Below are 17,347 nucleotides of genomic sequence, written 5' to 3' on the forward strand. Positions count from 1 at the left end.
GTGCAAGTACAGCCAACTAGCACAAAAATAATATTGCGATTTTGTTTAACGACACGATATATCAGCAAAAATAATATCCTGATATGCAGTGGTGTAAAGTACTTAAGTAAAAATACTTTAAAGTACTACTTAAGTAATTTCTTGGGGGGGGTGTCTGTACTTTACTATTTAATTTTTGGAAAACTTTTACTTTTACTTCACTACATTCCTGTTGAAAATAATGGACTTTTTATTTCATACATTTTCTCTGACACCCAAAAGCACAACAGGAAATTGGTACAATTCACGCACTTATCAAGAGAACATCCCTGGTCATCCTTACTGCCTCTGATCTAGCGGACTCACTAAACACACATGCTTCATTTGTAAATTATGTCTGAGTGTTGGAGTGTTCCCCTGGCTATCTGTAAATAAATACATGTAATTAAATTGTGCCGCTATACAAGTTACAATTTTACCTTTACTTTTGATACTAAAGTATAAACCAAATACTCTACTTTTACTTGAGTAGTATTTCACTGGGTGAACTACTTTCATTTTATGGTATCTTTACTTTTACACAAGTATGACAATTGAGTACTTTTTCTGTTTCCTCCATCACTAGCCAGCAATGTGTGGTGTTTAACACAATGGCAGAACGAGACGGTATTGAGTGCATCATGTCTCCAAGGCAGTAGGTAGGCGGATTGTCAGCAGCACATCAAGGTGGTTTATTATGGGACTGGAAGCTGGCAGACAGTAGCATGCACAGTAATCAGACAGTGTACAGTTATTGTGTTTTATATTCTATAGCACACATCAATATCTGCCCCCACAACTCCTTGGTTGCTCTGTGTTTAGAAAGGATTGACCAGTCTGTTCCTTCTACATTCACCTGGCAGTCTATTCTCTTGTGTTTGTAGGTGTGGATAGTTCATTTTCACTGTGCTGGAAAGCATGTTCTTGCTAGTGAGTGTGAATGAATTCTCTTGAGACCGAATTCTAACCTAGCTTGCTAAGGCTGTTTGCTCATGAGCACTGTGTGTATTTTCTGTGTAGGTGTAATGTGTGTATTTCTCTGCTATTGGTGTAGGTGTGACATCGGGAGCAGAGCTCTCCTTCACCCTGGAGCCCAGTGACATCATCGCGGTGCAGGAGCAGCCCCTAATGCTGCACTGTCAGGTGGACGGTATCCCACCAATCACCACGCAGTGGAGGAGGAATGGAATCCTCCTGGTGGATGACCAATACTACACCATGTTCCACAACGGCACTCTGCTGATTGGACGCTTCCAGAGGACAAAGTCTGACGGCTCAACTGATGAAGGGGATTATGAGTGCGTGGGCCAGAACTCCTTTGGTCTGGTGGTGAGCCGCAGGGCCAGGGTGCAGGCCGCCAGTAAGTGTTCCTTTAATAAACTTGCTACGGGGTTATTACTGCCATGGTAGTACCATGTTATTACAATGTTATTGAAAAGCATAATTAGCAATCGCCAACATATTACCAACATTGGTAATCGAAGAGGTATTTGTTGATTGCTAGCAAGTATGACTCATTGAATACAATTAATATGCATACAACAACTCAATAATATGTAGGCTGAAGTTTAAATCTGCTGAACCTTTTGCCATCACTATTGTTGGAAGGTGGTGAAATCTGACGTTGGGTTTGTCAAACCATGTCTACAGTATGTCTCTCCTGTAGCCGACCGCTGCTGGATACATGGCTGTATAGTCAGAGTAACCAGCAGGATACTGTATTTACCAAGCTTTAATATTGGAGCCACATTATGTTTGGATCAGCCCAACGTGAGCGACTTAGGGAGCCACATTCTTTTGACAAAGAAGCCTTATTTCCAAAGGTACGTTAGCATTTTGGATTTTGCCCTCCCTTCGTGTAATGTTGCATGTCCCTAGTAATATTTCATACTTAATCTGTGCTCTTCTCTGGAATTTACTATTAGCCAGCCTTCATACTTGGCGTTCACACTGCGTTGTTGTGCCTGCTGTAATCTCAATGTGTTGCTGATGGCCCTCTCGCTGGTTGCTGGCACCAAGATCAATTTTCTGCGCTCTGCTCAAAAAGCCACAAAGCTCTTTTTTTGGATTCACCGATTCACAGATTCATTCAGTTCCACGTCAAGTGCTAAGCATTGGATCCATGGCACAGTGATAACATGCTTACAATCTGTCTCTTTGGAGGTAGAGAAAATGTGGCTGTTTGGTTCAGACAGTCTCTCAGAGCAGTCTCTATTGAACTCTATCCTTCTCTCTCTCTCTTTCGCTCTTTTTTCTCTCCCTGTTCCATTTCTCTCCTCCTCTCACTCTTTATCACCATCTCCATGTGTGTATCCCTCTGTCAAAAAAAACATCCACCCCCCTGTCCTCTAGCCCTCTGCTCTGTTTGACCAGACATGTGGCTGTTGTTTGGAGAGAGACATAGAACAGCACTGTGCTGGACACTGCCTCGTCTCTTATTCCTGCCTTGGCGTTTCTCATTCTGATACTGTAGCTATCTATGTACACTGCACAGTGTATGTGTAGATTACACTGTAAACATACGGCTATTGCCTTGTCAAGGCTGTGCTTGACTTGACTGGAAACGGAAGACAACTTAGTGGCAATGGTCATTTAAACACATAGACAGTAATCAAATCAAATCAAATGTTATTTGTTACATACACATGGTTAGCAGATGTTAAATGCGAGTGTAGCGAAATGCTTGTGCTTCTAGTTCCGACAATGCAGTGATAACCAACAAGTAATCTAACTAACAATTCCAAAACTACTGTCTTATACACAGTGTAAGGGGATAAGGAACATGTACATAAGGATATATGAATGAGTGATGGTACAGAGCAGCATACAGTAGATGGTATCGAGTACAGTATATACATATGAGATGAGTGTGTAGACAAAGTAAACAAAGTGGCATAGTTAAAGTGGCTAGTGATACATGTGTTACATAAGGATGCAGTCGATGATGTAGAGTACAGTATATACATATGCATATGAGATGAATAATGTAGGGTAAGTAACATTATATAAGGTAGCATTGTTTAAAGTGGCTAGTGATATATTTACATCATTTCCCATCAATTCCCATTATTAAAATGGCTGGAGTTGGGTCAGTGTCAATGACAATGTGTTGGCAGCAGCCACTCAATGTTAGTGGTGGCTGTTTAATAGTCTGATGGCCTTGAGATAGAAGCTGTTTTTCAGTCTCTCGGTCCCAGCTTTGATGCACCTGTACTGACCTCGCCTTCTGGATGATAGCGGGGTGAACAGGCAGTGGTTCGGGTGGTTGATGTCCTTGATGATCTTTATGGCCTTCCTGTAACAACGGGTGGTGTAGGTGTCCTGGAGGGCAGGTAGTTTGCCCCGGTGATGCGTTGTGCAGTCCTCACTACCCTCTGGAGAGCCTTACGGTTGAGGGCGGAGCAGTTGCCGTACCAGGCGGTGATACAGCCCGCCAGGATGCTCTCGATTGTGCATCTGTAGAGTGCTTTTGGTGACAAGCCGAATTTCTTCAGCCTCCTGAGGTTGAATAGGCGCTGCTGCGCCTTCTTCACGACGCTGTCAGTGTGAGTGGACCAATTCAGTTTGTCTGTGATGTGTATGCCGAGGAACTTAAAACTAGCTACCCTCTCCACTACTGTTCCATCGATGTGGATAGGGGGGTGTTCCCTCTGCTGTTTCCTGAAGTCCACAATCATCTCCTTAGTTTTGTTGACGTTGAGTGTGAGGTTATTTTCCTGACACCACACTCCGCGGGCCCTCACCTCCTCCCTGTAGGCCGTCTCGTCGTTGTTGGTAATCAAGCCTACCACTGTTGTGTCGTCCGCAAACTTGATGATTGAGTTGGAGGCGTGCGTGGCCACGCAGTCGTGGGTGAACAGGGAGTACAGGAGAGGGCTCAGAACGCACCCTTGGGGGGCCCCCGTGTTGAGGATCAGCGGGGAGGAGATGTTGTTGCCTACCCTCAACACCTGGGGGCGGCCCGTCAGGAAGTCCAGTACATTACATTTACATTTAAGTCATTTAGCAGACGCTCTTATCCAGAGCGACTTACAAATTGTTGCACAGGGCGGGGTCGAGACCCAGGGTCTCGAGCTTGATGACAAGCTTGGAGGGTACTATGGTGTTGAATGCTGAGCTGTAGTCGATGAACAGCATTCTCACATAGGTATTCCTCTTGTCCAGGTGGGTTAGGGCAGTGTGCAGTGTGGTTGAGATTGCATCGTCTGTGGACCTATTTGGGCGGTAAGCAAATTGGAGTGGGTCTAGGGTGTCAGGTAGGGTGGAGGTGATATGGTCCTTGACTAGTCTCTCAAAGCACTTCATGATGACGGAAGTGAGTGCTACGGGGCGGTAGTCGTTTAGCTCAGTTACCTTAGCTTTCTTGGGAACAGGAACAATGGTGGCCCTCTTGAAGCATGTGGGAACAGCAGACTGGTATAGGGATTGATTGAATATGTCCGTAAACACACCGGCCAGCTGGTCTGCGCATGCTCTGAGGGCGCGGATGGGGATGCCGTCTGGGCCTGCAGCCTTGCGAGGGTTAACACGTTTAAATGTCTTACTCACCTCGGCTGCAGTGAAGGAGAGACCGCATGTTTCCGTTGCAGGCCGTGTCAGTGGCACTGTATTGTCCTCAAAGCGGGCAAAAAAGTTATTTAGTCTGCCTGGGAGCAAGACATCCTGGTCCGTGACTGGGCTGGATTTCATCTTGTAGTCCGTGATTGACTGTAGACCCTGCCACATGCCTCTTGTGTCTGAGCCATTGAATTGAGATTCCACTTTGTCTCTGTACTGACGCTTAGCTTGTTTAATAGCCTTGCGGAGGGAATAGCACTGTTTGTATTCAGTCATGTTACCAGACACCTTGCCCTGATTAAAAGCAGTGGTTCGCGCTTTCAGTTTCACGCGAATGCTGCCATCAATCCACGGTTTCTGGTTTGGGAATGTTTTTATCGTTGCTATGGGAACGACATCTTCGACGCACGTTCTAATGAACTCGCACACCGAATCAGCGTATTCGTCAATATTTCCATCTGACGCAATACGAAACATGTCCCAGTCCACGTGATGGAAGCAGTCTTGGAGTGTGGAGTCAGCTTGGTCTGACCAGCGTTGGACAGACCTCAGCGTGGGAGCCTCTTGTTTTTATTTCTGCCTGTAGGCAGGGATCAACAAAATGGAGTCGTGGTCAGCTTTTCCGAAAGGAGGGCGGGGCAGGGCCTTATATGCGTCGCGGAAGTTAGAGTAACAATGATCCAAGGTTTTACCACCCCTGGTTGCGCAATCGATATGCTGATAAAATTTAGGGAGTCTTGTTTTCAGATTAGCTTTGTTAAAATCCCCAGCTACAATGAATGCAGCCTCCGGATAAATGGTTTCCAGTTTGCAAAGAGTTAAATAAAGTTCGTTCAGAGCCATCGATGTGTCTGCTTGGGGGGGATATATACGGCTGTGATTATAATCGAAGAGAATTCTCTTGGAAGATAATGCGGTCTACATTTGATTGTGAGGAATTCTAAATCAGGTGAACAGAAGGATTTGAGTTCCTGTATGTTTCCTTCATCACACCATGTCCCGTTAGTCATGAGGCATACGCCCCCGCCACTCTTCTTACCAGAGAGATGTATGTTTCTGTCGGCGCGATGCGTGGAGAAACCCATTGGCTGCACCGCCCTGGATAGCGTCTTTCCAGTAAGCCATGTTTCCGTAAAGCAGAGAACGTTGCAGTCTCTGATGTCCCTCTGGAATGCCACCCTTGCTCGGATTTCATCAACCTTGTTGTCGAGAGACTGGACATTGGCAAGAAGAATGCTGGGAAGTGGTGCGCGATGTGCCCTTTTTCAGAGTCTGACCAGAACACCGCCTCGTTTCCCTCTTTTTCAGAGACGTTTCCTTGGGTCGCTGCATGCGATCCATTCCATTGTCCTGTTTGTAAGGCAGAACACAGGATCCGCGTCGCGGAAAACATATTCTTGGTCGTACTGATGGTGAGTTGACGCTGATCTTATATTCAGTAGTTCTTCTCGACTGTATGTAATGAAACCTAAGATGACCTGGGGTACTAATGTAAGAAATAACACGTAAAAAAAAAACTGCATAGTTTCCTAGGAACGCGAAGCGAGGCGGCCATCTCAGTCGGCGCCGGAAGTAGTATAGCTTACATGGAGTTATTCCAGTGGAGGCTGCTGAGGGGAGGACGGCTCATGATAACGGCTGGTATGGAGTCGGCGGAGTGGTATCAACCACATGGTAACCATGTTTTTCATGTGTTTGATACCACTCCATTTACTCCATTCCAGCCATTGTTATGAGCCGTCCTCCCCTCAGCAGCCTCCACGGAGTTGGTCTCAAAGTGAATGTGTTATGTTATTTTCAGAAGGTCTTGTCTCCTTGCTTCATGAGGCTTTGGGTCGTTGTAACTGAACAGTGACGTGACCGTAGAGCAGAGGGTTTATGGTGTCTTAGGGCTGCAATCCCGTTAACGGGATCGATATGACAACAGCCAGTGAAAGTGCAGGACGCCAAATTCAAAACAACAGAAATCTCATAATTAAAATTCCTCAAACATACATGTATCTTATACCGTTTTTAAGGTAATCTTGTTGTTAATCCCACCACAGTGTCCAATTTCAAATAGGCTTTACTGCGAAAGCACCACAAACGATTATGTTAGGTCAACACCAACTCACAGAAAAATTCTGCCATGTTTCCAGCCAAAGAGAGGAGTCACAAAAAGCACAAATAGAGATAAAATAAATAACTAACCTTTGATGATCTTCATCAGATGACACTCATAGGACTTCATGTTACACAATACATGTATGTGTTGTTTGATAAAGTTCATATTTATATTTAAAAAATCTCAGTATACATTGGCGCGTTATGTTCACTAGTTCCAAAAACATCCGGTGATATTGCAGAGAGCCACATCATTTTACAGAAATGCTCATTATAAATGTCGATAAATACAATTGTTAGACATGGAAATATAGATATACCTCTCCTTAATGCAACTGCTGTGTCAGATTTCAAAAAAACTTTACGGAAAAAGCAAACCATGCAATAATCTGACACGGCGCTCAGAAGAAAAAAAAATATCCGCCATGTTGGAGTCAACAGAAATCAGAAATACCATTATAAATATTCCCTTACCTTTGACGATCTCCATCAGAATGCACTCCAAGGAATCCTAGTTCCACAATAAATGCTTAATTTGTTCGATAATGTCCATTATTTATGTCCAAGTAGCTACTTTTGTTAGCGCATTTAGTACACAAATTCAAACGCTCGTGCAGGTCCAGCTGAACGTCGGACGAAAACTTCAAAACGTTATATTACAGGTCGAAGAAACTTGTCAAACTAAGTATAGAATCAATCTTTAGGATGTTGTTATCATAAATCTTCAATAACGTTCCATCCAGAGAATTCCTATGTCTGTAGAAAAGCCATGGAACGCAAGTCGCTATCATGTGAAATGTGCATGACCAGGACCTGGCTCTCTGCCAGACCACTGACTCAAACAGCTCCCATCCGGCTCCACAACACATTAAAAGCCTCATTCAAGTTTCTAAAGACGGTTGGCATCTAGCGGAAAGCCTTAGGAAGTACACCATAACCGATATCCCACTGTGTATTCAATAGGGGCTGGGTTGAAAATCGACCAACCTCAGATTTCCCACTTCCTGTTTGGATTTCTTCTCATGTTTTTGCCTGCCATATGAGTTCTGTGATACTCACAGACATCATTCAAACAATTTTAGAAACTTCAGAGTGTTTTCTATCCAACACTAATAATAATATATTAGCAACTGGGACTGAGGAACAGGCCATTTACTCTGGGCACCTCTGGGCATCTTATTCATCCAAGCTACTCAATACTGCCCCTGCATCAATAAGAAGTTAAGTAAGGCAGCCACATTAATTGATATGGTCTCCAAGCTTGTGCAGCAGCCTTTGTCCTTTAACGGCTAATAGAAGACCCTTTGTGTTGGACTCTGTACCTTCATATGTTTGTTAAGGATGATGTGGTGTGCTCCAGTGCTTCATTGCTGGAGAACAGTAGACAGACCCATGTGTTTCTGTGGAATAAGAAAAAAACTGAGAACAATGGGTAAATTGAATGTGCAGTATTCTTTTTTTTAAACTTTGTGTTTGCACACACACACACACACACACACACACACACACACACACACACACACACACACACACACACACACACACACACACACACACACACACACACACACACACACACACACACACACACACACACACACACACACACACACACACACTTGCCTACAATATAGTACCTCAAATGCACAAGCATCCTCTCACTCCAGAGGTCGTGGGGAGCAATCAAAGCAGCACCTTAATGATACTGTACAGTTAAGCGTTTCTGAAAGCTCTTCTGTGCTGCGTTGAGTTACACACTGACAGACAAAGGCTGGCAGAGGGCTTAGATTCCTGCCCTGTGTGTAACACAGGCCAGGAAGGAGACAGCTCACTGCTGTGCTGTTGTGTCCATGCAGCCTCGCCGTTCAATGGGACCGAGGTGGCTAAGTGGTCACGGGGAGGGCCTTGCATCTCACAGGCCACGGGAAAAAATCATCCCTGCGCAGTGGTGCCGCCAGACACAAGAAACCTTTTAAAACCTCCGTAGGGAGGCTTTCTCTCAAAAGTCAGCCCATAGTTACCGTTTCAGCACCTCCCCGCTTTTACATGAGAGAAAATCCTGGATTTGGGTATTCCTTTAATTATTATTTATGATTTAGTGGTCTGAGGGTGGAGTGGATGTAAAACCGGGGGGGGGGGTTGAAATGAATATTTTTTATTTTATTTGACTGGGCAATTCATATTTACAAAGACGGCCTACCCCGGCCAAACCTGGGCCAAATGTGTGCTGCCCTGTGGGACTTTCAATCACAGCTGGATGTAATACAGCCTGGATTTGAACCAGGGACTGATATACAGTGCCTTAGACCGCTGCGCCACTCGAGCATGCCCATAGCAGATATAATAATAGTCCAGTATGCAGTATGCATTGCTTTAAAACCTATGTTATCTGTTCCTATCGGATTAGCTTTGAGTCTATTATCATTTGAAAGAGTTGGCCAACATTAGCATTTTATTCTCTTAATTGTGTGGTTGACCCTGCTGACTTTGCATATAGAATCATTGAACAGAAGGGGAATTTTATGAGGTGTACAGACTAAAGACTAAGGATGAATTAGAATTTTGGGACCATTTAGAATATTCACTGCTGAGGTGGATGGCTAATATTAGGTCTTGTCTACAGCTGGTATTACAAACAACCTTTCATATCCAGTGATACAATGAATGTGTCACACAATGAATCTACTCATGTATCCACACCTGGCCAGCACAGATCTCTCTGATCTCTCTGAATGTGCACCACAATCTGATTACAGGATGTACTAGGATGTAATGCTATGTGCAGACAGCTTCTTTCTCTCTGTGTGAAGTACAAGCTCATTACCTCGGGTGGTAGGGCTTTTTCCACCGCTGGCTGCTCTTGAACAGATAATGGTGTGCTCTCTTCTCTTCTGGGCTTCCTTCCTTTTTGTTCTTCAGGGTCACTTAAATGGATGACCCCTGCCCTGTGACTCATATTGATCAGTTTAAGGATTACTGATGGTCTGGAGGTCACATTCTGACATTATGGCCTTTGACCCCTAAGGAGGGTGTGTTGAGTGAGGGCCCCATTCTAATGAAGCATGTGATATTTACCTGCTGGGAATGGGGAGGCGCTGTGTCCTGACATGCCTACCATATGATAGTAACCATGTGTGTGTGTGTGTGTGTGTGTGTGTGTGTGTGTGTGTGTGTGTGTGTGTGTGTGTGTGTGTGTGTGTGTGTGTGTGTGTGTGTGTGTGTGTGTGTGTGTGTGTGTGTGTGTGTGTGTGTGTGTGTGTGTGTGTGTGTGTGTGTGTGTGTGTGTGTGTGTGTGTGTGTGTGTGTGTGTGTGTGTGTGTGTGTGTTTTGCTTGCCGATGCTGGACTCAGGCAATTGATGTCTTTGTTGAGTGAAAAAAAGAAGCTAAGTGCAGGGCCTTCTCCTTAATGAATCTTTATTTGGTTATCTGAGCCTGCAGGACACCAGGTTTTAGGACAGGAGGAAGCAATCATAGTGAAAAAGAACAGCTGGGCAATTCCACGGTAACGGAATTACGCTTTGACAAAGTTTATCAAACCATACAACTCTATGCACAAGGACTACTTTTAACAATTTCCACTGAAAAATGTACATAAAAGCTAATTTAGTGGAAGAACTATGCAAATGCAAACTTTGGTAACAGAATTACGGTAAAATCTCGCTCTGGTTTTTATGCCACGTTTTCTAAAAACTCTGTTAAATATCTGCTCTGAATGAAGATTAAAAGATGCCTGCAGAAAGAATGAGGTGTCAGCTATGATAGGGCACATTGAGTTAAAACAAATATATAGATTTTGGTTATTGAACTACAGTAAGTAAAGTGGATGTACACCCGGTAACAGAATTACGGTAACGGAATTGCATCATGAATCCCTGATCTGTACTACACAGAAATGCATAATTATGAATATGAATGTCATTCTCCTCATGTTTTCACAAGTTTGGAGCACAGTAGAGTACGGTGCAGTACAATAGCAGAGTAGAGTTTAGGAGTATAGAGTAGAGTATAGTATAGTTCAGTAGAGTTCAGTACAGTAAAGTATAGTATAGTTCTGTACAGTACAATATACTCTATTCTACTGTAATATACTCTACCTTTCTTCACTGTACTGTACCTTATAGTACTATACTACTGTATTGTATTGGACTGTACTGTGCTCTACTCACTGGACTGTACTGTGCTATCCAAACTTGTGAAACATACGTCTATGAAAGATTTGGTCCAGTCCATCTGTGGACGTTAACATCAAGGTCATGGGTGAACTGACCGAATTTCAACTACATTTCCGGTGTCGGTCGGTGCTCAGTGGGTGAGGATGCTAGTTACAGGAAATGGAAAGAGATGGGGCTCATGGGTAGGTGTCAGTAAGAGCTGGGAGAGGTGACATTAACTGGAGAGGGAGAGAGAAAGGAAAAAAAAGAGAGAGAGGGAGAGATAGAGTTGTCCAGACTCAGGCTGTTTTAATACTCTTGGTTTTACCACCAGACACCAGAGAGACAAAGAAAACATTTATGAGCTGAACATAAAAGGGAGAACAGTAGCATGTGACCCAACTGGGGTTTGTGTCCCATTGTAGCCAATTCAGTTACTGATTTATTCACGGAATAACGAGTTTTAATCACTCAATAATTCATCAACAAAATTGATATCCGTAAAAACGAATGGATAGGTCTACCTTTACTTGTTACTTCTGTGAGCTTTCATTATCCTCTCATTAGGTAGAGACATTAGAAAGTATCCTAAAGTGTAAAGATATGTGGGTTTTTAGTAAAGGAATTACAAGGTCATATTTCTTAAACTTACAGAAGGTATACCGTTTAAGACCTTTTCTGGTAGATGTTTTCTAAGACCCCTTTTCCATCTGTTTACCCAGAAATCAAATATGTTATTATGCCTCATTTTTAAGATGGAAAATTGTTGAAAAACGTATCTATGCCTTTATTTCCCATAAATATAGACTCGGAGCTTTCATTTGACACCCAATTTGATATGCTCCTAAAAACTTCACATGTTGGTGCTAATGGGTTTAGAGAAATGTGGAGAACGGACAAATGGGCTCCGCAGGAATTCACAGCCCCAACGTCCCATGATGTCCATCGTGGCGTGGTCATGTCTATTGTTGTTTGGGGAAATGGTGGTTAAAGCATGATCCTCTCAGTAAAGGTCAGTAAAGTCTCTGTGTGCTCCTGGGTGCACTGTCACAGACATGAAATGCTTCTGGGCTTACAAACCAGAGTCAATGTCCCTTTGATAGCAGCACGTACAGATGCCCTGCTAGATATGGAGTTTGATCTATGAATCATTACACATCGCGGGGGGCTTGAACAATCCACACTGGGTATTGTTATCACGTGAAGCAAAATCCATATTTTCTTCTTCAAAAGCAGTGGGCCGAGTTCTTTCTTTTTTTATATATCATCCAGTTGGAGCCTTTGTTAGTTTGTTTTTTATTCTTCAGTAAAAGGATGTGATGGACTGGAGTGATTCACTGCTGAATGGAGCCAATGACCTATATAAACCCTGGATTGCTGATGTTATGTATTGGCCATTGAGAGGATTTGAAGTCACCGGTCGGACATATTGGTACTCCCCAGTAGAAACAGTCATCCATAGGAATTAATGGAATTATACAGTATTTCAAGTTTCAAGGAAAAAAATACATGTATTTAAGAATTTCTGTTGTTGTAGTAAGGACAGTAACATTAGTAATCTCTCAAAATTATATGTATGGAAGAAAAATGTATACTTTTAAAAATGTACATTTGTATGTTTAGCTCACATAATATCATTTAAAAGCATGCATTAAGGTGTCCGTAATAGAATAAACATGGCGTAAACAAATGTAGACATTCATAAATTAATTTCTATAGCTTCCAATATATTTTTTGCAACAGTGGGGGAGTGCCAAAATGGGGGTGCGGTAGCTTCAGTCATCTAGTATATATATAAATCAATGGATGAAGCGCGGTAGGAATCAACCCTGGCTCACCCACTGGAAGAGATGTGGCAAAAGTGAAACAGCTCTGCTCTTCTTTCCTCCCAGGGAGGAGGGACAGGTGAAGGAAGGGATTATTTCTCACCCCCCCCCCCCCTCAGAATTTGAACTACATATTGATTATCTCAGGGTACACCATCAGGGCCTTTCTGTCTGTCCACCTATCTCCAGCCAGTGGAGTGGAGGGAAGAAGTGCTCATGGGAGGTGAACAAAATCCTATGATGATGTTATCAGCCTCTGAATGTTTCTGTTTCTGTTAGATGCATCTACTTAGCGCTCAGCTGTTCCTTTATTGCACTTTGGGGGGGGGGTTGTCTAAATACTTGGTACAGAGGATTGTGATACAGGAAGAAGTGTGAAAGTGAATTAGCTATAAGGAAGGAAGGAACACAGAGGCAGACAGGAGTGCTGGGTTATGTTCTGTCAGTGCAGCAGGCCTCTCCTAGGGAAGACACTAATAGGCAACCTCCAGCAGGGGTTAGTTTAGCATATGAGAGAGGCTTGAACCATTCCAGATCTCTTTTATCCTTTTAGGGCCCACCAATAGAGAAATACATTTGAGACGGGAAGGAAGCTGAGACCTTTTGTCTCTCCTTTAAAGAGAGGTGGCATAGATCTGTTGCTCAAGTCTTCTAAAGATCAAAGGCTATTTTTTGGTCTGAAGTATTTGTCTGTGTCGGGGCTCATGCTCAATTTGTACTTTCGGATCATTTGTGCTGCATTACAGCCTCGCTCCCTGCACCACGGCTCCGTGGCAGTCCCAGTAACAGGCAGGCAGTGCTGCCATGCAAATGGTGGCGCGATTAGTGAAGCCTCTTTATAGTCCCCCTCAGATAAAGTGTCCCGCCCGGCCCTCAAACCCATCCACCATAAATTGTTCTTCTTATTTACTTGTCTGCCATGTGTGTGAGCTCTCTGCTGGGAGCTGGTGCAGCATGGGCTCCCCGTCGGCCCGCTCAATTGGCCAGCCGTCCAGGAAACACTTATTTTTGTAAATGTTATCTCTTTGATGGCTTTGCCTCTCTCCCTCTCCTTCTCCGTCTCTCCCTCCCGTTTCTCTTGGAGTTCCTCATTAGCTTAGGCTCAGGAAGCTTTTCATCATTTCAATTAATTACAGCGCTCAGTATAGTAGACCGGTCGGACCAGCGGTTTACTGATTGGCCCGCCTTTTATACCCCGCACGCCTGTCACCAGGCAACTGATCATAAAAGCCTTCGCTTACAAAATAGGATCAATCGAAATGACAGGCTTTTGTCCCCTTTTTTATGCATTAATTGGAAAGAGTTTAAGCTTTGTTGAGTTATAATTTATTTTAATTCTGGGGCCCATTCAGGCTCTGAGTCTGTAATTGACCTGGGTAACCCTGGGGTGATCAAGAGAAGCACGGTGGGGTGTTGGGTGGAGAAAAGGAGAGGCCAAACAGGAAGAGTGAAGGTGAACATAAACAAATAGGTACAACCCCATTCTGACTGCCATTTGTGTGCGTTTTCTATACATAGAGTATCCCAGACAGATGGTTTTTAATTGCCCTCCCAACCTAACGCTGGGATGTTGAATGATAGTTTATAAAATAGAAGATTGCAGGGGCTGTCAGGGATAAAAAGAGGAGCAGAATGGTAGAGAGGGACTACCTGTAACAACGCTGACATCTGTGTGAATGTAACTATCATTTCCTCTCAAATCCATTTTTTTTTGTATTGAAGTCAATGTACCCAAGCAAGTGCTTTTTTCAAATGTATTATTTAGCTAGGCAAGTCAGTTAAGAAAAATATTATTTACAATGACGGCCTAACGGGGAACAGTGGGTTAACTGCCTTGTTCAGGGGCAGAATAACAGATTTTTACCTTGTCAGCTCAGGGATTTGATCCAACAGCCTTTCAGTCACTGGCCCAACAGACTTTCAGTCACTGGCCCAACACTATAACCACTAGTCTACCTGGCATCTACAGTAGGCTATTGAGGCTACTGTAGATCTTCGTTGCAAAACAGTGTGTTTTTATCAGTTATTTGGTTACGTGAATACATTTAGTATTGTTCTATCTAAAAAATGTTTTTTTTTTAAATTATGTTTCACAATTGACTATTTTCTGAAAAGGATGAGTTCACTGAGTAGGATGGTCCTCCCCATTCTCATCTGAGGAGCCGTCACTGGCATTTAGAAGATATAATTGTTTTCTCTGGCATAGTCAATATCTACGATATCCATAAATTCCTCAAGATCAAAAAGGATGCCACTACTTTGACTTGGAGCAATCAAATCAAATCAAATTGTATTTATTACATGTGCCGAATACAACAGGTGTAGACCTTAAAGTGAAATGCTTACTTAAAAGCCCTTAACCAACAATACAGTTTTAAGAATAATACCTCAAAAAAAATAAGAGAAACAAACAATTCAAAATCAGCAGTAAAATAACAATAACAAGGCTTTGTACAGGGGTTACCTGTACAGAGTCAGTATGCGGGGCACTGGTTAGTCGGGGTAATTGAGATAATATGTACGGTGCGTGGATAACAACAGAGAGTAGCAGCAGAGTCTCATGGCTTGGGGATAGAAGATGTTTAGGAGCCTCTTGGACTTGGCGCTCCGGCTTGCCGTGCGGTAGCAGAGAGAACAGTCTATGACTAGGGTGGCTGGAGTCTTTGACCATTTTTAGGGCCTGGAATAGAGGTCCTGGATGGCAGGAAGCTTGGCCCCGGTGATGTACTGGGCCGTACACACTACCCTCTGTAGTGCCTTGCTGTCGTAGGCCGAGGAGTTGCATTACCAGGCAGTGATGCAACCTGTCAGGATGCTCTCGATGGTGCAGCTGTAGAACCTTTTGAGGATCTCAGGACCCATGCCAAATCTTTTCAGTCTCCTGAGGGGGAATAGGTTTTGTTGTGCCCTCTTCACGACTGTCCTGGTGTGCTTTGACCATGTTAGTTTGTTGGTGATGTGGATGTGAACAAGGAGTACAGGGTGGTACTGAGTACGCACCCCTGAGAGGCCCTCGTGTTGAGGATCAGCAAAGTGGATGTGTTGTTACCTACCCTTACCACCTGTGGGAGGCCCGTCAGGTAGTCCAGGATCCAGTTACAGAAGGAGGTGTTTAGTCCCAGGGTCCTTAGCTTAGTGATGAGCTTTGAGGACACTATGGTGTTGAACGCTAAGCTGTAGTCAATGAATAGCATTCTCACATAGGTGTTCCTTTTGTCCAGGTGTGAAAGGTCAGTGTGGAGTGCAATGGAGATTGCATCATCTGTGGATCTATTGGGGCGGTATGCAAATTGGAGTGGGTCTAGGGTTTCTGGGATAATGATGTTGATGTGAGCCATGACCATCCTTTCAAAGCACTTCATGGCTACAGACATGAGTGCTACGAGTCGGTAGTCATTTAGGCAGGTTACCTTAGTGTTCTTGGGCACAGGGCCTATGGTGGTCCGCTTGAAACATGTTGGTATTACAGACTCGGTCAGGGAGAGGTTGAAAATGTCAGTGAAGACACTTGCCAGATGGTCAGCGCATGCTCGGAGTACACGTCCTGGTAATCCGTCTGGCCCTGCAGCCTTGTGTAACAGTATTTTTTATTGGAATTTCACAATTTTCACCCATATTTAAGAGATACAACAACAGAGACAAAGCAACAACAACAAAAAACAGCACTCACTTACACATACCTACGTATATATATATATACACGTATACATACATACATACATACATACATACATACATACATACATACATACATACATACATACATACATACATACATACATACATACATACATACATACATACATACATACATACATACATACATACATACATACATACATACATACATACATACATACATACATACATACACATACATACGTACACCATTTTCCTCTTCCCACTCGGTGCTTCTCTCACCCCATGCCCATCAAACGCGTCTCTCAATACATACATTTTAAACACATTTACAAACAGAAATTAAACAAAAAAGCTCAGTTTAAACCAAGAAGTTAGGTTCCACACATGGAACGTACAGTGTTGTTCTGAAATACATAGATCCCCGCCATTCTAAGAGAATCCTTGCTGCATAATAGCTGATACCTCAGGTTGTAGGTCATTTAGATAAGGTTCCCATACTTTGTAGAACTGGTCTGTTTTAGAATGCAATGTACATGTCAGATATTCCAGAGGCACCCATTCAAATAGTATATTTTTGTCAATCTTTAATAGAAGGAACTTTATCACTAATCCACTGTAAAAGGATGTTTTTCCTCGCTGCGAAGGTAAGGATGTTGTAAAGCCTCCTTTTACCCACAGAAGTAACATGTCTACTAGGGAGACCTAACATTAAAGAAACTGGGTCCAAATCTAGATCAACCCCTAGGATCTTTTCAATTTCTTGCAGGACACCAGCCCAGTATCTTTGTATTTTGGTACATAACCATAAACAATGTGTTAGGGTGCCTGTATCAGTTTTGCATCCTGCAGCCATGTGAACGTTGACCTGTTTAAAGGTCTTACTCACATCGGCTGCGGAGAGCATGATCACACTTCTGGAACAGCTGATGCTCTCATGCATGTTTCAGTGTTACTTGCCTCGAAGCGTGCATAGAAGTTATTTAGCTCATCTGGTAGGCTAGTGTCACTGGGCAGCTCTCAGCTGTGCTTCCCTTTGTAGTCTGTAATAT

At 43.4% G+C, this 17,347-nt stretch overlaps 1 protein-coding gene across 2 annotated transcripts in view; it reads left to right on the plus strand.

Moving 5' to 3' along the window:
* igdcc3 (immunoglobulin superfamily, DCC subclass, member 3) overlaps positions 1-17,347 on the plus strand; it is a 128,584-nt gene that overhangs the window by 22,318 nt on the left and 88,919 nt on the right. For both annotated transcript variants that reach the window (XM_046346160.1, XM_046346161.1), the window contains exon 2: positions 1,073-1,378. In XM_046346160.1, the coding sequence (XP_046202116.1) occupies positions 1,073-1,378 (306 nt within the window). The remainder of the gene's footprint in view (positions 1-1,072; positions 1,379-17,347) is intronic.

This window comes from Oncorhynchus gorbuscha, linkage group LG04 (genome assembly GCF_021184085.1).
Source record: "Oncorhynchus gorbuscha isolate QuinsamMale2020 ecotype Even-year linkage group LG04, OgorEven_v1.0, whole genome shotgun sequence".
In the NCBI taxonomy this organism is placed as follows: domain Eukaryota; kingdom Metazoa; phylum Chordata; class Actinopteri; order Salmoniformes; family Salmonidae; genus Oncorhynchus; species Oncorhynchus gorbuscha.